The sequence below is a fragment of the Poromitra crassiceps genome (genome assembly GCF_964638095.1).
Source record: "Poromitra crassiceps genome assembly, chromosome: 18".
In the NCBI taxonomy this organism is placed as follows: domain Eukaryota; kingdom Metazoa; phylum Chordata; class Actinopteri; order Beryciformes; family Melamphaidae; genus Poromitra; species Poromitra crassiceps.
The window spans coordinates 23,337,950-23,361,648 of NC_139636.1; the positions used below are offsets into that span (position 1 = coordinate 23,337,950).

The following is a 23,699-nucleotide window of genomic DNA, read 5'->3' on the forward strand; positions in this document are numbered from 1 at the left end:
AGTAAAAACCAGAAATTACTGTCAATTACTGTATAGCAACAATGTTCAAATTAATTGTACTCAAGAGTACTTGTTGTCTTCGACATTCAAACATTCAGGGACCATTCCTAAATTCTTATAAACATAATTTCATAATAGCCTCATTATGCGGTCATTCATTTGTAGCAAATACATGTGAATCAATTAAATATTGTTGGGCTATGTACTGTATTACAGTAAACTGCACTGATTTCTCCCCCACCTCCTAGTACACACACACTTTAACATGCATGCGTGTGCGCGCACGCACGCACACACACACACACACACACACACACACACACACACACACACACACACACACACACACAGCTTATGGGATCTGTGCCTAGCTCTAGCCCTGCTGTGCTTCTAACAATGATTGACTTTGGAGTGTAGATGTCTGAGTTAGAATGTGAACATTAAGTGGAGAATGACATCATTCATATCACATGCAGTGTACAGTGAGTGAAGTCACCGATGATGATGCAGCAGTTTGTCTTCTGTAATGCTACTAGTGACCATACTGTCAAAAGTGATGAAGCAATAGGCGCAGAATGTGATTTTGATAATCCAGTTACAGGATGCATCATAATATTCTGCTATTCCTATCATGGTAAAATATGACATGTACAGTATTGCATGTCGAATCCCATTTGGCCTGTAGGCTCATCAGGAGAACTAATTGAATTTGGTTGACAAACAGTCCTCTGCAGAGCAAGAGGGCTCCTAGGACTGATGGGCCTGTCACTCAGCACAGCTCAAATGAGTTAAAGTATCTATGTGTGTATGTGCGTAAGTGTGTCTGTGTGTGTGTGTGTGTGTGTGTGTGTGTTTATGTGTGTGTTACAGCAGCAGACTAATGCGGCTGCCACTCTCCATAGCTAATGTAGCTTAATGCAGTGGTGTTGGCTCTGATACGCGTGTCATGGTCTTTACATTGCGGCGGCTTCCTGCCTCCATTAGCAGCCCTCTAGCGAGCGCGGCCAAATTAAACGCTTCACGCCGATGCTAATGGAGCATCCGCCCCTCCAACGCTGTCAACGTGTTCCCCTCCGCTCAAAACACACCAATCAAAAGCGCTCCTGTGGGCCTATCAGTGTTGCCCTCCGATCAAAACGCACCAATCAAAAGCGCTCCTGTGGGCCTATCAGTGTTCCCCTCCGATCAAAACACACCAATCAAAAGCGCTCCGACATTGACATTGACATTGACATTGATATTGATATTGATATGAGCCGCAAAAGATGTCATGCACACTCATACATGTAGGATCAATTTAATTTGCTGGAACACCTGGGAGTGGTGATGTATCATGGCAGCATGGCAGCTCATTACTGTTTGCATCAATGAAAATGATGACATTCAATTGGTTTCACTCGCAATTATATAAAATCCATAATTGCATATATCATGTCCTAGTATATTCTACATGAGTTAAAAATGATACTTACAAGTATTTCTTATTTTCGTAGACGTCATGTAGCTTTAAAACATGTGGGTGTTCTATGAGCTTCAGAATAGCTATTTCTCGCTCCACCTGCATGAGAGAGGGAGAGAGGGAAGGAGAGGGAGAGAGGGAAGGAGAGGGAGAGAGGGAAGGAGAGGGAAAAAGAGAAGGAAAGAGAGAATGAATTAAACACAGTTACATTTGTATCAACACAATGGATACAATCGCCCTAATCTGTCATCATAAACGCCTACAGTAGTTGTGACAGAGAGAGCAACCTACAGTACAGCTGTGATAAGATCTTACCAATAGAGTTCAACACTCATAACACCTTATAGCTTTTCCTGAGCAGGTCACCTGAGCAGCTCACCATTGCAGAGCGAAGCTGAGAGGTTCCAGCCACACAAACAGCAGGAGGCCTCAAGTAGGAGAAGCAAACCAAGGTGTCACACTGACAGTAGCTGACTGGCATTTCCTCCCAGCAGAAGGGACAGAGATAAGCTTTGACCACACTCTGGATTGCACCCAGGGCAGAAGGCTGCCATCTCAGACGGAAAATATGGTTTAACGCAACACCGGTTATATGTAAAAACGCACGAAAAACAGGTTGTGTTTGGTCTTATCTTATACATGTACACCCCTCTCTCACCAAACGAGCCTCGCTGCATTACTGTAGTCACATTTGATGATCCAGTGGTTTGCTTGAGCTGAACAGAAATCAGTTGGTTAGATAAGGAACATAAAGTAGAAGACCCTGTCAGCGTCAAGCATCCACCCACACGCTGACATGTCTGTCCATTAAGAGCACAGCCTGTGGGTGAAGAGGGGCACCACATGTCCACTCAGGTACATCAGCTTCTCCCGGGCTTCTGAGCAGGCCTTTTTTTCCCCGCCGTCCATCTGAGGCAGAAGCTGTACACACACACACACACACACACACACACACACACGCACACACATGCACGCACATGCACGCACACACGCACGCACGCGACAGACCGAGCCGATCGCTGACAAGAGTCTATATGTTTCTTTTACTGCTTACAGAACCCCTGAGAGACATGGGCCGTATTTTTGAAGACCGTCGAGAGTTGGCTTCCACTGAAAGCGGGCAGATCGGTTTCAATCTGTGTCAGCATCTCCGGAGGTCGTAGTCGCTGTGTGCACCTGCCACTGGCAATCAGCAAGGATCCCACTGTGACAGAAGAAGCCACTGCATGGATCACAGGGAGGGCTAGGCAAACGGACCCCTATTGGCTCATTTCCACCACATTTTACAGCCCTGCACAGCTCGTCACCACTCGGCTCTACTCGTTTCGACCCGATGGATGTTTTGCTTCCACCGCTGCTCGATCTGCCCCCGCCCACACCTGGTCGTCATAGCGACCGCATATCTGCCCTCCGCCCATAGCCGAAGTAGGCTATAACATATAACGTTAAAATTAAATCCATACACAGAACTTTTAAACTGTTTATGAAATACTGGTGCCTCTAAATGACCTACAGTGTACACAGAGGTGTAGTGCTATCTTGAGAAGTGAGGGAACGCACCTATTTGCGGAACACCCCCCTCCCCCAGCACAAGCACAGGTCCCCCCGCACGCACACACACTACACTGACACACACACATAATTTATTGTGTCCTCTAGACACTGCAGAAGTAGCCCATGACAGAGTCAGTTATCACAAACAGCTAAGCTAAACAAGTCTCAAGCATCACGCAAGTTGCACAAGGCTGCATAATTGATCATTTGGCACGGCGGCTGGCATTTTTAGCAAGTAACTTACCATTTTGTGGCGAATTCTGGCGTTGCAAATTGCAATCTGGTGATTAACGCTAACTTTTGATTAGCGTTAATTGAAAATAAATCTCGGTAATGTAACGTGCACTCCATAGTAAAATGTACACCGCTTGCGCATGTGCAGAAACTGAGAAACCGGACCAGTGTGCTTCCGTGTGTAGCTGATTTGGCCCAGGGGCCGTGTGCCTGCCTGGTGCCAAAACAGCTTTTAACATTGTTTCTAAATGATTGTAAACGTACCTTTTTCGCAACTGGTCCGAAAAATGAAAGGATGTTTGGCTGCCTTTTCATCTTTACTTGTTATCTCGTCAGGTACTGGGAGAAAAAAAACATTTTGATGCTTAAAATGCCACTACTAGCTAGTTAAGGTGGACCGGTGGAGTGTTTCCCTCTTCCTTCAAGCCAGAGTTGATACCATGTGAATCATTCAGCCCACCTTAAATTTAAGGTGGAACGTTTCCTTCTTCCTTCAAGCCACGACTCACGAGTTGATGCCATGTGAATCATTCAGCCCACCTTAAATATAGACGAATGACAACTTTGTCCAGATTCACTCGTTTTATTGGCTCCACATACACACACACGTTGACACACACAAAACACTGCTTGGAGAAGTATGGGAACGCCGTTCCCACGCGTTCTGCCGGGACTACACCACTGAGTGTACATGGGCAAATGTGACAATCGGCCAGGAGAATGGATATCACTTTGTTGTTAGTCAAACTCACATGCATGCGCTGCGCGAGGGACGGGGGTTGCTCTACAGGGAGAAGTGAAGCCTCTACCCCGGCGGCCTCTCACCAGGCAAGACCGCGGCTTCACTAAAGCCCTGCCTGCGGCCTAGCGGAGCCGACGCTGCACACAACTACAAGGGCTTCCTGAGGAGCGGACTTTTTTCTCTCTCAAAACAATTGAAAACCACCGTCATGTTAAAGCTGAGTAAAGGAGATCGATTTTATTTCACCAGAGCCGAAGGCAGCAACACAAAAGACTGATGGAAATAACATAACAGAAGAGAAGGTAAGCCCCACTAAACTGGTATGCAGCATTGACAGTCAGTAGATAGAGTAAACACGATTCTGCCTGGCCAATCAGTCGTCTGCAGTGTTTTCACGTCACCGTATGGTACCGGGTCCACAGCCCTAGAACCTCAACAGAGCAGGGACCAAAAGCAGCACGACTCAACCCCGACTCAACCCGGGCTGTCCACGTTTTTGATCGGTGGAATGAGACAAAAAAGCGAGACGAGCTGGGCGGGGCCGCGTTGATACCAGCGGTGGAAATGGGCCATACGTCTCCAACCCATCTCTCCCTACATTCCCCAGCCTGGCTGTCCCTCTCCTCCCATACAGTCGTGTGTCTCTAGCTCTCACAGCTGATGAGGAAGATGAAAGGACAGTGTGTGAAAGGCTTGGGAAAGTCCAGATGGTCTCATGTTCCTTCTTGACATGAGACTGATGATTATTTACCAGCCTTCCACATTGCCTTGCCATCTCCACTTCCTATGAAGAGTGGTGGCGCGCCGGCTGCAGTTGATGCAAGGTCTATGGTAGGAACCTGTTGAGTGGAAGCCACAGCCAAGATTCAAGTCACGGGAGAATATGAAGCTAGGCACACAGCTTGTCTAAAAAGGGTAAAGTTGTAACTCTAATTAGCGTTAACGTGGGGGAGTATCAGTGGGAATAACGGCTAGGCTAATCGGGGCTAATCCGGAGCGCTATCATCAGCAGCGGTACACCGTGCCACTCTCACACCTGAGCCTGGTGTGTGTTGTTAAAGATGAGCCCGCGGTGGCTAGCTAGCTAGCTGGCAGCACGGCTCCCTGCAGAGACACTAATCAGGGAGAGACGAGCTAACCGCTACAGAGCCAGCAGACGGCTTCCTAAGCTTCCTCTAAGCTCCTCCTCTTAGTTAATTGAAATAGGAGAAATGAGGCTCAATGTGTAGACTTAACCGTACAACTGCCCCTCTTATTGCAAGCTTAGTTGACGATTAACACACTGACGTAAACCTGCACAGCATTCATTGCTCCTGTTTTTCTCTAACTTTCTTTAGCCACTACCACACAATTATTGCATCCAATATGTTTATCTGCCCATCTATTATTTCAGACAAATGAGCACGTTGGATGAGGCTGAACTTCAGCAGCACTAACTGCTTTTTGGTTTGCTCTGCCTAATTTCATATGCGGAAGAGAAGTTAGATGCAGGGCATGGATTGCTAATTCCCATGCATGGCACAGAGAGATAGAACACAACACCTATTGCATTCACACGACACACACACACTCACACACACACACACACACACACACACACACACACACACACACACACACACGCACACACACACACACACACACACACACACACACACACACAAACACACCATCATAACCTCATGGTAGCGTCTAAATGCCAGGTGGCCAGCCTCTCTCTTGGCCTGGCTCCTGTACATGGCTCCACTGGGCTCCACACTATCTCATTAACTTGCACATCTGCCCGTGTGGACAGTTCTCCCCAATCTCCATATCTCCATGGCACTTCATTAAGCCTTTATTAGCAGCCGCTTGGACACCCTTCACTGACAGACACACACACACACACACACACACACACACACACACACACACACACACACACACACACACACACACACACACACACACACACACACACACACACACACACACACACGCACGCACATAGATGGATGGATGAGTGGACAGATGCCCCCGGACACACAAACATTCCTGTTTACACATGATTGCTGGAAGAGAAAGTAAAAGTGTGGGCGTCGCCTGGGTAGTGTGTTGAGGCGAGCAAAAAAAGTGAACGGAGACACGGTGAATAATGAGAGACATCGAGGGGTAATCAGGTATTAAAGACCATTCTCTCTCCCTCATGTCGTTGACCTTTCTTCTTGTATCTGGAGGTCAGCTATGGCAGGTCAGTGTTACTGCCCGTGTGCTCCATTGCCCAATAGCCAAAGCCAGAGAAACAATTAAGGAGAGTAGGCTGAGGGGAAAAAGACTTTCTCATCAGAAGCCTCGAGGTCGAGCGAGCGATAGACTGACACTAATCCAAATTGGCTATTTGACGGTTAGATCATTTGTCTTGCAGATTACAGGTGGTTATCGTTGTGGAGTGGTCGTCATTAACCGCAGAGGTCAGAGCGGGGGAGGCTGGCAGTGGTGGTGGGGCTGATTGGCAACGCTTCGACCAACGGGGTTTCCTATCAGTGTCATATATCCTGTCTCGCTAAATAGATCAATACGCCGGAAACATGGCGTGGCGCTGGTTACCCGCGGAGGCGTTAACTACACCCGAGACGGTCGATGTCGTGCGTCTCAAACAAGGAAAACTTCTTTAACTCAAATAATAAGCGTCTAAATTATGAATGATAATTTGTTAAGTTAACAAATCTTGAAGCGAAACAGCAGATGACATCTTACGCTACCGGGGCCCCAAGGAATTGCCTTCTGTTCCTGCAAATTAAAAGCGAGAGAACCATTTTCTTCACGGCAGAATTTAATACTGATGTTGTTGTGTTTGATAGTACATCTAATGTAATTTATTACTCTCAATTATGGTGCAATTTGCTGGTGCAGATGGTATGTTATTACGGGTGCAGCACACAACACACAACATGGAGGCTATGTGGGAGAGCTGGGTGGAGCTGGGAAAGGAGGTGCTGGGAGGACTGGCGGACAGCCGGGGACTGGTGGGATGGCCATGGGCCCAACTGGGGGAAAATGTGCCATGGCGTTCTCTGATGCTCAGATGTGTCACTCCAAACTGGGTGTGCTGCGCGCCATTTGAGCATCTTCTAACTGGCTTACTGATTTCATCAATTAAAGTAGCAGCAAATGGATTTAGATCAGTGGTTCTCGACGTGAGGTCCAGCGACCACCTGTCCTTGAGGGGATTCCAGGGGGTCCCCAGAAAATGTATGTTGAAATGTTAAACGTCACCGTTATTTCATTTACAAGAAGTTGACAGCATTAGAGAATGGAGAAGAATGACAGTTTTGATCATAGTTTTTGACAGTTATCTCTCTACCTACAATACAGATACGCATGGAATTCTGGACAAAATCATATCCAATAATACAAATATTCGAAGGTTGGGGCCCAAGAGGGAAAAATCTCCTTAAAGGGGTCCGTGCTCCTAATGTAGATGAGCTCATCAGACGGGGGTCCGTGGTCTTAATGTAGGTGAGTGAATGGATGAGTGAACAAACAACTGGCTCTATCAATGCTGCCACGGTGGCTAACAGCCCGGCGATGGAGGAAGATCACAGACAGCAAAGGCAACAACAAAGAGGCAAAGAGATGATATTCATGTCACACACATCAGAGAGCAGCAGAACACAGAAAGCAGCCCAACACCTCAGAGAGGAGAAATATTGGATCACACAGGCTCTGTCATCTCTCGCTCTCCACTTACTGCATGTCTCACTCCCTCTCTCGCCCCGTCCTTCTCTCTTTCACGCTCACACACACAGGAGGAAAACACAGACATTGCTGTCACCTCCCCCGGGCAGGTGCGTGAATGGTCCCTTGATACTGAGATCTGAGGATCAAAGTCAACATGGCAGCCATGTGTGTCAGATAAAAATGGGGGTGGCTATGCTCACATGGTAGAGTACATACAAGAGCTACTGGGGGGGATTAAAAAAAACAAGAGGAAAGAGAGATAGAGAGATAGAGAGATAGAGAGAGAGAGAGAGAAGGACTGAAATGGATAAAGGTGAAGCAATGCAATTCTTTACAATGGGAGAGAGCGAGCGAGCGAGAGAGAGAGAGAGCACACTCTACAGCACCAGCTTGTCCCCCGAGTCTTGCAGCCTCTTTTGTTTGCTAATTAACACAACACGCTGCAAGGAGAACCTTTTTAGCAGCAGCAGCAGCAGTAGCATGCACCAAACATGCACCAAACATGCACCAAACATGCACCACATGCACCAAACATGCACCAAACATGCACACATGCACCAAAAAATGCACCAAACATGCACACATGCACCAAACATGCACCAAACATGCACCAAACAGCACATGGAAAGTGCAGAAAGAAGGAGGGGTATGGAGAGGAGCTAAAAGCATGTGACAAACAAGGAATGAGGGATTTGAGAGTGTGGAGAGAAAGATGCAGTATAGAGTCAGGTGAGGATGGATGGATGGATGGATGGATGGAGTAATGGAGGAGGAGAAGGGGAACTGGCTCAGACTGTCAGTGAGCAGGAGGAGAGAGGAGGAGAGAAGGGAGAGCCCAGTGTGGCTACTGGCTCAGAGACAAAACCAGTCAGCTCGTCAGCCATGCATGCTCATGACATGTGGACACATGAGCTCGTGATGCATGCTAACTGTACACACACACACACACACACACGCACACACACACACACACACCGCTGATCATGGCACGCTACAAGCCACCTCCATCCATCCATATGTTGGTCAGTGAGCCACTAGAACGGAAGCTTGGTGCAGGATTCTGCCAAGCTGAGGGTAGCCAAGCTGAGGGTAGCCAAGCTGAGGGGAGCCAAGCCGAGGGTAGCCAAGCTGAGGGTAGCCAAGCTGGTGTGCTGGTGCGTGTTTGCACATGTATGCGAAAGTTATTATTGTAGTGTATGTCAGACAGTCTCCCTAACCAGGCAGGGGGGGTAGAGGGGTGTGTGTGTGTCCTAACCAGGCAGGGAGGATAGAGGGGTGTGTGTGTCCTAACCAGGCAGGGAGGATAGAGGGGTGTGTGTGGCCTAACCAGGCAGGGAGGATAGAGGGTGTGTGTGTGTGTCCTAACCAGGCAGGGAGGATAGAGGGGGGTGTGTGTGTGTCCTAACCAGGCAGGGAGGATAGAGGGGTGTGTGTGGCCTAACCAGGCAGGGAGGATAGAGGGGTGTGTGTGTGTCCTAACCAGGCAGGGAGGATAGAGGGTGTGTGTGTGTGTCCTAACCAGGCAGGGAGGATAGAGGGGTGTGTGTGTGTCCTAACCAGGCAGGGAGGATAGAGGGTGTGTGTGTGTGTCCTAACCAGGCAGGGAGGATAGAGGGGTGTGTGTGTGTCCTAACCAGGCAGGGAGGATAGAGGGTGTGTGTCCTAACCAGGCAGGGAGGATAGAGGGGGGTGTGTGTGTGTCCTAACCAGGCAGGGAGGATAGAGGGGTGTGTGTGTGTGTCCTAACCAGGCAGGGAGGATAGAGGGGTGTGTGTGTCCTAACCAGGCAGGGAGGATAGAGGGGTGTGTGTGTGTGTCCTAACCAGGCAGGGAGGATAGAGGGTGTGTGTCCTAACCAGGCAGGGAGGATAGAGGGGTGTGTGTGTGTCCTAACCAGGCAGGGAGGATAGAGGGGTGTGTGTGTGTCCTAACCAGGCAGGGAGGATAGAGGGGTGTGTGTGTGTCCTAACCAGGCAGGGAGGATAGAGGGTGTGTGTCCTAACCAGGCAGGGAGGATAGAGGGGTGTGTGTGTGTCCTAACCAGGCAGGGAGGATAGAGGGGTGTGTGTGTGTCCTAACCAGGCAGGGAGGATAGAGGGGTGTGTGTGTGTGTCCTAACCAGGCAGGGGGGATAGAGGGGTGTGTGTGTGTGTCCTAACCAGGCAGGGAGGATAGAGGGGTGTGTGTGGCCTAACCAGGCAGGGAGGATAGAGGGGTGTGTGTGTGTCCTAACCAGGCAGGGAGGATAGAGGGGTGTGTGTGTGTCCTAACCAGGCAGGGAGGATAGAGGGGTGTGTGTGTGTGTCCTAACCAGGCAGGGGGGATAGAGGGGTGTGTGTGTGTGTCCTAACCAGGCAGGGAGGATAGAGGGGTGTGTGTGGCCTAACCAGGCAGGGAGGATAGAGGGGTGTGTGTGTGTCCTAACCAGGCAGGGAGGATAGAGGTGTGTGTGTGTGTGTGTGTGTGTGTGTCCCACCCCATTTCCAAGGACAAACATGCACACACACACACACACACACACACACACACACACACTGAAGCAAACACAGACGCTCTGGTGCTCGTTACACATTCTTCGAAAGGCATCTGTCACAATGAGGTGTGCGTGTACCCAGTTTGTGTGTGTGTGTGTGTGTGTGTGTGTGTGTGTGTGTGTGTGTGTGTGTGTGCGCGCGTGTGTGTATATACACTCTGCTGTACTTACAGTAGTGTGCAGGGCATGGTTAACCTGATGCTGCCAGATGGTTTGTTTTCACATAACCATCTGGGAATGAGTCAAAGGGCAGGCACTTTCAAAACATACGCTGGCAGATGATTGGATGAACCATCTGTCTATCACGTCTATCACGGGCTCGCTCTCGCTGGCGTCACACCAAAGCCCCGCCCGCAGCTGCCTGATGGGATTTGGTGGATTCAAAGCAATAGATTTGCAGCGTGGCACGATGGATTTGTCATGTGATTGTGATCTCATGATCCCGCATGAATCCAGCTGCCTGGCGAGGTTAGAGCATGGCCACTAGCTGCTGGATTCACCTGAGAGGATGCTTATCCAAAATTGGTTTCAAAATTGACAGAGACACGGGCAGTGGTTTTAACAGCATTTGGTGAGGGAATATACTTCATAGGGTGTGTGTGTGTGTGTGTGTGTGTGTGTGTATGTGTGTGTGTGTGTGTGTGTGTGTGTGTGTGTGTGTGTGTTGCGCGTGTGCACGTTAGGCATATATATTATCTTTCAGTATTGAGCTACCAGTAGTCCCGCTGAGAGCAAAATAGACTACAAAATAAAATCATATTTGTGTGATTTCATTCCAGTCAAAGTTGTTGGAGTGAAAAACAGCAATCTCTCTCTCTCCTTCATCTCTCTCTGTTTATCTGTCCTCCCTCCCTCCTGTGGACCTCACACACACACACACACACACACACACACAGCGAGCGCAGCGGGGTTTTTCTGATAATCACTGTATCAGTCTTCCTCTGTGAAGAGGAGGTAAATTCCCTACACGGGGGAGCTTGATCAATGCCAGAGACATGTAAATCGATCTGGACAACTCTGCTGGCTTGCTAGTCCCATCCTCTCTCTCTCTCTCTCTCTCTCTCTCTCTCTCTCTCTCTCTCTCTCTCTCTCTCTCTCTCTCTCTCTCTCTCTCTCTCTCTCTCTCTCTCTCTCTCTCTCCAATCTCTCATTACCCCTCCCTCCCAAGGCCACTTGTGAGCGTCCTCCTCTCCCTCCCTGTCCCCGTACCCCTCATGTATTCTGCCCCCTAGCCTCATTCTCTCTCTAATCATGTGTGTGATGGTGCTGACAGATCCATCAGCCTGTCACTTACACCAGTGGGCCGGCCACATCATTTCACCGTGACGGACGTGTCCCTGCATGACCTTGGCCGTAATAGAGTCTAATGGCGGAGGTCTTCCACACCCCGAGGTCAAAGGGCACAATCATGAACCCCTTATGAACCCTCTGCACGGGGCTGATAGGTGGGGCTGGGGAGAGGGTAAGACGTGTGTGTGTGTGTGTCTGTGCATGTGTTTGTGCATAAGCCATCTACTGGGTGAGTGATTTATCAGTGACGGCCAGGCAGTCAGTCCAGCCCTTTGGCGGCCATGTTTTCGTCTTTCGGCGTCTTAAGTGTCTTTTTGTGGACTGGTCCGGTCAAGCAGGCGGCTCCCTCAGAGCACGGGCTAATTCATAGGAGAGGATTGGTAAGGTGACCTTGGATGGTGGGGAGATGTGAAATGTGGAGTAATTAATTGGTTTTCATAGACTGTGAAGTGTGGAACAGGATGTAATCATTATATGTGAAGGTCATCTATATTAGTTATAAGAATGTGAATCTAATAACTCAAGGTAGCCTATATTTTTGCATGTGAGGTAGAGGGAATTGTTCCAAACGTGAGACACGGGAATATAGAAATAGGTCCTCTATGTATTCTGGAGAAATGCTATTAACTGCCATCTGCCTCTTGTATTGCACAAATCTCTTCGGTTGACTGATCAGACATCGTAGTTTAGTTGAGTATCAGAGTAAACACTGCATATTGCAGCGTAGAATAATAACAGAATTATGAAAATGTGGTGAGTGTGTAAATGTTTGAAAAGTGTTTATTTAGGAGGAGCACTGGTGTGATTTTGTCATGTAACACAAAATGCAAAGTTCTGTGTGAATATTTGATCTTAAGGAAAACTGTACACCACCATATTCAAACTACAGCACCCCATGTGCTCGTGTGGGCAAATGGAAAGTGATGGAAAGAAAGAGAGTATTGAATGAGGAAAGCAGCAGTTAGGTCATGAATTTAATTAGTGCAGTAATTCATGCAGACAGCGGTGATGAGGGGACAGTGATTGCCCTGCCTCACTAATCATCTCCATACATGAATACGTGGCCCATTCATTGACACATGAGCCTGATCAATAGTTAGTCGGACGAGGGAGTCAATACCGGACAAGGTTAGGTAAGAGACGGGTCAACTGAAACACCTCCGATGAGCTCAGCTAGTCATAAAACTCATCAGAATTGACTAATCATGTTGAGTTTGACCTTGTTTTCCCTACTTGTTAATTAGCTCTTACACTGAGAGACCAAGTTTTTGACCCATACAAGGCTAACTTCTAAACCTATGCGTGTGCAAAAACACCCATTGAGTGCATGTGTGTGTAAACACACACTCTATTGTGTGAGCACATGCGTGCATGTGTGTGTGTGTGTGTAAACAAACACACACTGTATGTATGTGTTTGTATGTATGTGCGCGCGCGCGCGTGTGTGTGTGTGTGTGTGTGTGTGCGCACGCGTATGTGTGTGTGTGTGTGTGTTCGGCCGCGCTGCTCTCTTGTGTGCAAGCGCAGCAGAGTCATTAGCAAACATTCTCCATCCCCGCAGGGACCTAAGATGAGGGAATTGATGAAGTTAAAAGTGTCTTGCTGCTGTACATGTTCGACCGCAGCCTACAAAGCTCCAATTTACATAAGGATCTGTTCCGAATTCGCTAAGACTGCCAAGTCACAGCCCAATGCCCTGTTAACAGCTCCAAGTGCTACATTTATGCCCTATTCACAAATTAATGTATGTATATCCTGATGGAGCTTTGTGGAAGCGAGTAGCAGTTAATAGCATAATCAGCAGATAAGGAAAGATGTTGAATCTGCCTTTGTATCAGTCAGATTATTAGTATTAGTATTATTGAGTATTAGTATCAGTAGCCTATTAGTATTAGTAAGCGCAGTGGTAATAGTATAATAGTATTAATAGTATCAACATGACCACATCATTTAATACTGCTACTCATTTCCTATTTTTGATGCTTTCACATCATCTCAATATGAAACAATGACTGTGACAGTCAGTGTTTTATTACAAAGCCAGCAGCAAAGGCAGAGAGCTCATAGCATCTATTATCTCGCTAGCACGCGCCATCATTTGCTCCCCACATTACAAGCACCATTGTCAGGTTAGCTAAATGTGACGATGCCCATTTTACACAGCCCACATTTCTCTGCCAACACCCTGTGTGGCCAGCAGGGGTGCCGGATGCTGGCAGCGCGTGAAATGTGTGTGCAGCGCTGAATCCATGCGGTTAATGAATGGCTTGTAATGGTTTCATTGTCAGGGTGTATCTGGCTCATGAGTATTAAAAGCCTTATTCAATTTGGTGCCGAGCACAAGCTGGCGTGTGTGTACACACAGTCTGTGTGCTGCTGTCTGTCAGTCTGTCTGTCTTTGTGGTCTGAATGTTCACAAACAGTGATTTAGCCCGTCTGCCTGATGTGAGGCCATCAAGCATGTCCTCCAGCAAGATGAAGCATATGGAGAACTTGTCTCTGTGTGTCTGTGTTGACTCTGAGTCACTAGGCAATGGTCAGGAGCTGTCCCTTATAGCAGCATCACTTATGGTACTGTACTGTACATGATGGTTTGTGACATGCACGCACACACGCACATTTTCTCCCCAATTGTACTTGGCCAATTCCCCCTGCTGTCCCCCTCTGCCGATCTGGGCAGAGGTGGAGAGCAAGGCTTCCCAAACTTTTCAGCCCGCGACCCCCAAAATAATGGTGCCAGAGGCTCGTGACCCCCACTACCCCCGGAGGTGGTTGAAGCATATAGTACAAAATGTTTGTGCGCACATGCACTAAATAGAGTAAACAAAACCTAACAATTGGTTAAAATGGTTAAAAACAATGGTTAAAATGTGCTATTTGTAATAGTTTTTACATTGTATTTCACACATGCTGTACTTCACGCAGGGGCGGACTGCATAATCGGGCACGTCGGGCAAATGCCCGGTGGCCTGGCCTGGCCTGCAAAAAAAGATTTTTTTTTTTTTTTTTTTTGCAGGCCAGGCCAGGCCACTCACTGAACAGCAGGCCAGGCGCCGCCTACTGGTTTACTAGTGGTTTTATTACTTTATTCAGGTTTAAAGTGGGTGCATCTCATTGTAAAATTGGACTTGGCCCAAATTGGGCTTCAAACGGCCCAAATTGCGGCCCAAATCGGGCTTTAAACGACCCAAATTGGGCTTCAAACGGCCCAAATCTGGCTTCAAACGGCCCAAATTGGGCTTCAAACGGCCCAAATCGGGCTTTAAACGACCCAAATTGGGCTTCAAACGGCCCAAATTGGGCTTCAAATGGCCCAAATTGAGCTTCAAACGGCCCAAATTTTTCAACGCCACCCTTCGGACGCCGGCACGCGCGTCGGCCCGTATCGGCCTGGCCTGCTTGGTATCTAATGCCCGGCCTGAATTATGATCCCAGTCCACCCCTGACTTCACACATTATTTAGGTCAATTTCACACATTCTGGAAATCATCTCGCGACCCACCCAACGGTGTAGCGTGACCCCCCAGGGGGGGGGTCCCAACCCCCACTTGGGAACCACCGGTGTAGACTACTAGCACATGCTTCCTCCAATAAATGTGCAGTTGGCCAGACACTTCTTTTCACCTGACAGCGAGGAGTTTCGCCGGCAAGACGTAGTGTGGGGGAGAATTACGGCATTCCCCCAGTTCCCCTCCACCCCCAAACAGGCAACTAGTGCAGCGACCAGGACTCATAACCTTAATCCGGCCTCCTAACTGCCTGGATGGATGCCCGACCAAGCCGGAGGTAACGTGGAGGCTTGAACCTGCAACCCTCGTGTTGGTAGGCAGGGAATCTACCGCTGCACTACCTGGACGCCCTGGATATAGCGAAGCTGTCATACATGAATGCTATCAATGCTCTTTGTGGTCTGAATGTCCACAAACAGTGATTTAGCCCACATGCCTGTGTGCCTGATGTGAGGCTAACAAACATGTCCTCCAGCTAGATGACAAACAGAAGCTTATGGTTGACTCTGAGTCACTCAGTAGGTAATGGTCAGGAGCTGTCACTTAAAGCAGTATCACTTATGGTACATGATGCACACACACACACACACACACACACACACACACACACACACACACACACACACACACACACACACACACACACACACCCATAATCAGCTGCCATGATGGCATGGTATATGTACATACACAGCAGTGCCGTCACTATGAGTCAGACGACAGCCATGTATGCAGTCATAAACTGTGACACACGTCTTTGTCAAGCTTATATAGCAAATCACACACTGTCACTCACATAACATAACACACACACACACACACACACACACACACACACACACACACACACACACACACACACACACACAACACACTAGACCCAAATCGTACTGTGTTTCATAACGACTATACTTTCCTCCCACTTGTACAGCATTCATAGACGTCCCATGCATTCTCAACTACTGTCCCAAACAAATGGCATTTTTCTCCTGTGCTACTTTGTCTGTATTTGTACTTTCAGGAGGGTGTAATGAAAGAGAATGGCAAAGTGATACAGGTCAGGTGCGTACCTGTGCTTAAGACACCGCGCAGGCCAATACATACAGTAGTACTGTACACTACAGGCCAATACATACAGTAGTACTGTACACTACAGGCCAATACATACAGTAGTACTGTACACTACAGGTCAATACATACAGTAGTACTGTACACTACAGGTCAATACATACAGTAGTACTGTACACTACAGGTCAATACATACAGTAGTACTGTACACTACAGGTCAATACATACAGTAGTACTGTACACTACAGGCCAATACATACAGTAGTACTGTACACTACAGGTCAATACATACAGTAGTACTGTACACTACAGGTCAATACATACAGTAGTACTGTACACTACAGGTCAATACATACAGTAGTACTGTACACTACAGGTCAATACATACAGTAGTACTGTACACTACAGGTCAATACATACAGTAGTACTGTACACTACAGGCCAATACATACAGTAGTACTGTACACTACAGGTCAATACATACAGTAGTACTGTACACTACAGGTCAATACATACAGTAGTACTGTACACTACAGGTCAATACATACAGTAGTACTGTACACTACAGGTCAATACATACAGTAGTACTGTACACTACAGGCACTCAAGTGGGGGAAAGGCAACATGGCAAGATGCAAGACAATGCAATTTTATGTCTGTGAATGGAAGCAGCGCAATATAAAGAAGACATCCAGTGGAGATACATGTAGACTTGAAAGTAAAAATACAAATAAAAAAGAGAGGTGGACAGGGGACATTTTTTCACATGAGGGAACGCAATGTACCGGCCCAATGATCAGTCCCTACCCTGCTCAAACGGCCAGGAAAAAAGATGATTACTACAATACTCACAATCAGAAATGTGCACCAAATAAACTACAGGTAATATCAGGAGGGAAGGAATCCCAGTGCTAAACAAACAAATAAACAGACATAAAAAGAAAAGGGAAACTTTGAAGGGCAGAGTCTACTGATGTCCCCGTGAAGCACTGCTCCACAAGTCTACTGATGTCCCCGTGAAGCACTGCTCCACAAGTCTACTGATGTCCCCGTGAAGCACTGCTCCACAAGTCTACTGATGTCCCCGTGAAGCACTGCTCCACTTAAAGGCAGGAGAAGAAAAGCATCATGTGCGCTCCTCCGCTCACAAAGGAAAAAGCTACAAACCAAAAACAACGACAAAAGAATCAAACTCAAACACGGCTTTCTCACCTGTCTGACAACACAGAGGCTGTTGCCTTTGAAGTGGATAAAACAAACGCCATCGCTTTAGACGTGTGTCTGTCTCCTGTCAAGCTCAATGTGAGACCCCTCCCCCTCCCTCTACATCTCATATTCTGTTTCCTCCATTTCCTTATTTCTCTTTTATCTCGCTAAGAAGACATGCGAGGTAAAACCACTCAAACGGCACTGTGTGTGTGTGTGTGTGTGTGTGTGAGTGTTTGGTGAGCATTGTCCCCACAGAAATGTATGCTGTCAGTAGCACTTCTGCATGTCTGTCTAAAGTATTAAAAAAAATATATACTAACTTAACTTTACCACTATTCCTTCAGATGTTGTAGTTGTCATAGACTGTGTTGCATAGTTGATTGCTCTATTGCTGACAAAAATGTGTTATTGTAAGTCGCTTTGGATAAAAGCGTCTGCCAAATGACGTAATGTAATGTAATGTAATGTATAGTGTAGGGGTGGGACAAAATATCGATATATCGTGATACTTCTCTTGCGATACATTATCGATAACCTGGCACCCGTATCGTGATACCATTATTGTGATGCCTGATCATGACATTTTATCCTGAAATGTGTATTTTTTGCATGGGTTTTTGCATGAATCTTGTCTGTAAACTTAATTTACACAGATTGAAAAGATTTTAGTGAGACATTATTTTGTATCCGTCCTTTAAACATTTGGACTTCACACGTGGAGTCGTGGACAAGTTGCAGTCAGAGTGTGTTAAAGAGGCAATATGCAATCTGCACTTTGTTGTACATTGTTTGTTGTCAATTCTATGAATAAACATGATTCCTGCCGTTTGCCTTTTTAGGGGTATTTTTCCCTCTTCAGTTACACAAATATCGTGATGTATCGCAGACGAAATTTCTTGCAATGTATCGATTATCGCAGAATCGCTGTATCGTGATACCATCGTTATCGAAAGCCAAGTATCGCGATAGTATTGTATATCGTGAGTTACTCTGCGACTCCCACCCCTTAGTCTAGTGTAGCAAGTGTTAGATCCCAAAACCAGCAGGTCCAGAATGACAGAAGTGTGTCACTGTAAAGTGCTGCTCAGTCAATGGCATTTAGCATGAAGCCCACTGGGACACAAGTGTGGCTAAAGCTGACATTTCTTCCCATCTCGTGCCCGTAGCTCAAATCTATTCCCCATTACCCCGTCAACGGCACCTCTTCAACACTCAATAAAAGGCCAAGCAAAAAAAATGATATATGCATTGACTCAGGAGTGGTGATTGGAAACCAAATTAAGGTGTAGAATGGTGACCGAACTCCATATTGATTGAGAACAGACAAAAGGCTACGTGAGGCCTTACACACCCAGTATAATGCACGGAATTATTATTATGATGGTTTTACACAAGGCAGGAGTGAGCGAGAGTGGGATAAAGCATGAGAATATGGGACAACAGAGAGTGAGGCGTTCTCAATTGATTTTCAAAATCGCAATGAAGTTTTCACGCTCACTTTAGGCAGAGAAATGCTTTGTGAAGTATGTGATACATAGCGATAGAAAAAGGCGAAATAATCACCTTCTTTTTCTCCTGGATGTGGAATGAAAATGGCTTCTAGGGGTACCCAAAATATAGTTTTGACTCTTCAACTTCAAGCCTATTCTTTATTTTTTTCGGTCAACATTTCAAGAGTTTGAAATTCGCACTTCGACACTTGAGTGGAAATGGCTGGAGAGGCAGAAATGAGCGGGCAAACGGCAGAGAAACGGAGTAGGTCATTCTCCAGGCCTTCTGTGCAGCCCCGGCCTGTTAAGATCAAACTGTGTGCTAAGCTTTGCCTTCTGGCTCAAGTCAACACCATACAAAACTGATGGATCAACGCACAGGGGAACACCACATATGAAAGCCATTTATTTCGACAGGGTGTCTGGGGGGCGTGCGCACACACACACACACACACACACACACACACACACACACGCAGACAGACAGACATACAAACACACTGTATAAAGTTAAGGAGGCGGTGTGTGTGTGGGTTGGGGGCACATAGACAGGAGAGAATGGCCAATCTATAATCATTTGGAGGAGAGAGTGGATCTGGCTGATGGAGGAAGCCTGGTACAGGGCTGTCTGTCACTGAGGTGTGGGGATAACAAGATGAAAGCCTGTGTGATTCATCCTACTCCCACCCGCCCGGTAGCGATCTCTGTCTCTCTGTATTCAACCGCTATCTGTTGCCTCTCTCCGTCTCTCTAATGCTCTGCTGCTGTTATTGCAGACCGCGTGCATCTGGAACATCACGTCGAGCCGTCTCTCCACCCTCGCTACAACTTTCTCTCACGCGCCGCGTCTTATTTTGACACGCGGATGCAGACACAGGTTATTGCGCAGAATACAGGTGAATCACCACAGCGCCGTAGACACAACCTTCTTTTCAGATATCTGTGTAGGAGGAGATATCACAAATTCAAAATAACATTGACCGCCATTAATTGAGTGCCATCTGAGGTGATGATACTACCAGCTGTGGCCTGTGCCTCGTTCTCAGCTCTCTCTTCAATTATTTGCTTCAGGGGGCAATTATTTCAGTTCTGCAGTGTCCTCCAACTCTCTATCTCCAAACTCCCATTCTCACTCTCTCTCTCTCTCTCTCTCTCTCTCTCTCTCTCTCTCTCTCTCTCTCTCTCTCTCTCTCTCTCTCTCTCTCTCTCTCTCTCTCTCTCTCTCTCTCTCTCTCTCTCTCTCTCTCTCTCTCTCTCATAGACACACTTCTTGTTTGAGATGTTATGACTGCCATCAGTGACACAAAACTCCAAACCACAGAAACGCTCGCTGCTCTGAAACTCAACCCATCAAACAGCTGTGCAGTGATATCTCATCCATCCAAACTGCTCCAACTTCATCTTCCCCAACCCAACCTTTCTCATTTTCTATCTCGCCCATAGCCTCCATCTCCCTTCATCCTGTGCTCCATCGCTCCTCTCTCTCTCTCTCTCTCTCTCTGGGCCAGGGGACAGTATAGTGACTCTCTCTCTCTCTCTCTCTCTCTCTCTCTCTCTCTCTGGGCCAGGGGACAGTATAGTGACTCTCTCTCTCTCTCTCTCTCTCTCTCTCTGGGCCAGGGGACAGTATAGTGACTCTCTCTCTCTCTCTCTCTCTCTCTCTCTCTCTCTCTCTGGGCCAGGGGACAGTATAGTGACTCTCTCTCTCTCTCTCTCTCTCTCTCTGGGCCAGGGGACAGTATAGTGACTCTCTCTCTCTCTCTCTCTCTCTCTCTCTCTCTCTCTGGGCCAGGGGACAGTATAGTGACTCTCTCTCTCTCTCTCTCTCTCTCTGGGCCAGGGGACAGTATAGTGACTCTCTCTCTCTCTCTCTCTCTCTCTCTGGGCCAGGGGACAGTATAGGGACTTTGAAGTTGTGCTGCTTCAGGAGGAGAGCGAGCCACTCTGGCTAATTAGTTGTTCTCATCCCAGCAGCAGCAGCCACCACCACCAGCTCACTGGCTCAGAGGGAGAAACAGAGCAGGCATCAGCAGCAACTATACAGACTGCGGCGTGCTAAAGATACCCCCTGCTCCCTCAGCTAGTTGTTAGCGCTAACGGCTAGCAACAATTTAACTCACCCCAAGAACTCTTTAGGCTGTGCACAGAGCCCTAAATAGCAGTGTGCGCTCGAACAGCAGGCGGGAGAGTAGAAGTCACAGTCATGAGCCAGTGTTGCGCCAGAGATGGACTTGGACTTGAGTGGCACACACAGCGACTGGAGTCTTGACTTGAGAATCATTTTCAAAAGACTTGAGACTCGACTCGAATTCGAGGTTTGGGACTCGTGAACAATACCCCCCCCCATTATTTTTGGTGCATGAATATTCAGGAAATGTCTACTAATAATAATGTTAACTAATCAATGCTGATACTGTATGCTAAGAAAGGAGTGGGGATAATACAGTACTTGCTTTGAATACCTTCGTTTTAGCAGTGTTCTAAGCAGACCAGATGGCATCCAGCAGATGATAGAATGCTCATCCACAAGAGACCTGACTTGGACTTGTGACCAAAGACTTGAGACTTGACTTGGACTTACAAAAGTGACTTGTGAGCATCTCTGGTATGTGCACATACACCTTTATACAGGTACTGTATCAGGAAGTACATGTAGACCAGTGATTTTCTAATTATGTTGTAAGTCACGCATGAATTAAATATTTTGCTCAACGAGTCTCACAGTTACAGTACAACACTGTGCTACAGTACTTTGGTATTAAAGTCGACATACAGTAGTTTCACTCATTCCAATCCCGCATAACCCCGACACGGCTGTCCACCCCCATACTTTTAAAGTCCTATAGTGCACTTGTTATCATTTTTGGATAATTCTAGTCCATTTTCATGCATGCTCTCTCTCCCCCTTCCAAAAAATCCTGTCGATGTTTACATGCAAATAGCAGAGAAACAGTTATCATGTGATCCACTTCCCTAGCTCTCAACGCCATTAGCATCTCAGCCTTAATTCGACAAATAGGCTAAGAGCATATGTATGACGTCTGAGCGGTGAAAATGAAACATTGGAACACGTTTGTAGGCAAAACACTGTGTGAAAACATGGCTGCATCAAGAGCCATCACTAAAATATCTCTCCAAAGGTTCATGTGACTTCAATCCTGTCAGAAATGGATTTGAATATGGTGCAGTGTGAAATGTTTATTCTTTGAGTCTGAGGGAGAGAGGGCAATCTGGAAAATGTGTTTAACATTCAGCATGGCTAGAACTGCTTTTTAACATGAAGTTAGATATGAGAAAATGTAATATCCTTCAATATCATCATTACCATTTCAAGGGCCCCGGGTTAACATGGATGCAGACTAGATTATTTTGCACAGATACAGACGCATCACACCATCACCTCAGCATAGACAAAATCCTCTTTTCATAATCTGTGTAGAAGATATCACAAATTCAGAGTAGAGACGCGGCGTACCTACTAAAGCCTTTGTGTTATCTCTCCTCCGCAGGGTTTCTCTCTGCATGTCCCTCATCTATTGCCTTACTCCATCTCTCTCTCTCTCTCTCTCTCTCTCTCTCTCTCTCTCTCTCTCTCTCTCTCTCTCTCTGTGTCTCAACCACATGCCCCTGCGGCCCAAAGACATGGCAGAGAGGAGAGAGATGGCTGAGTTTCAGAAATGTTAACTATTCCCTGGAGAGAGAGACACACCCGCACGCACGCGCACGCACGCACGCACACACACACACACACACACACACACACACACACACACACACACACACACACACACACACACACACACACACACACACACACCGTGTCTGTTCTGGGCTTCACTTTGTATGGGATCTCTGCCTGTGTTCTGCTTGGCCTCAGTGCCATGTCTGCTGACACACTCTCTCTCTATCTCTTTCTCTCTCATCATTTGAAATGTCACACACATGTGCCTCTTCCCCCAGACAGAGACTGTTACCACTGTTCAAATAAGTGCATTGTTAAGCCATCTGGTTGAAGGTAACAAAACAATACATAAAGCATCATCATCCTTTCCATTCAATGGTTACAAATGGCTCAAAAGTTCTTGGTCAAATTCATTATCCAAGACCAGTCTTCCCACTTGGTTGTGTCATGGCCTGTGGGGCTGCGGCACTAAGAGTTGGACATTAGTTGTATATAAAGTTAGTAAGGAGGAAAGAGCTCTGGGACAATGAAGTCCACCCCTCTCCTCATATCCACACACCCCCGACTCCCAAGGCCCGTCGAGGGAAGGACAGATATGGAATGATGGAGTGTGTCACAGAGAATGTGTTTGCACGAGTGTACATGAATGTGTGTGTGTGTGTGTGTGTGTGTGTGTGTGTGTGTGTGTGTGAGAGTGAGAGTGTGTGTGTGTGTGTGTGTGTGTGTATGTGTGTGTGTGTGTGTGTGTGTGTGTGTGTGTGTGTGTGAGTGTGTGTGTATGTGTGTGTGTGTGTGCGTGCGTGCGTGCGTGTGTGTGTGTGTGTGAGAGTGTGTGCGTGTGTGTTTGTGTGTGTGTGTGCGTGCGTGCGTGCGTGTGTGTGCGTGTGTGTGTGTGTGTGTGTGTGGTTAACGGTGTCACACACACCTGTCCTGGAGAGTCAGATTCTCCCCTAATGGCACCGTAGGGACCCGAGACATTAGCATATTAAAAGGTGACATTTCCCAGTGTGAGCCGGGTGGTACCGTGCGGCCCGATCACTGTGACAAGCTGACAGCCTCAGAGGCCGTGCAGCCGGAGGAGAGACACACAGACTATGGAGCACAAGACAATGGGAATATGGGGAAGTGGCTGCTGGATTTGAGGGAGAAAACAGCTGTCCGGCAGTAGGAACCTCCGTCTTGATAGAGGCTTTGTAGGTGTGACAGCAG

General features: G+C 47.3%; 1 protein-coding gene across 1 annotated transcript in view; it reads right to left on the reverse strand.

Annotated features, from left to right (window-relative positions):
- The window catches only part of brsk2a (BR serine/threonine kinase 2a), a gene marked incomplete at both ends in the record, with an annotated part of 193,565 nt that overhangs the window by 81,652 nt on the left and 88,214 nt on the right, over window positions 1–23,699 (reverse strand). The window contains one exon of the mRNA XM_083654772.1: window positions 1,473–1,558. Coding sequence (XP_083510898.1) covers window positions 1,473–1,558 — 86 coding nt within the window. The remainder of the gene's footprint in view (window positions 1–1,472; window positions 1,559–23,699) is intronic.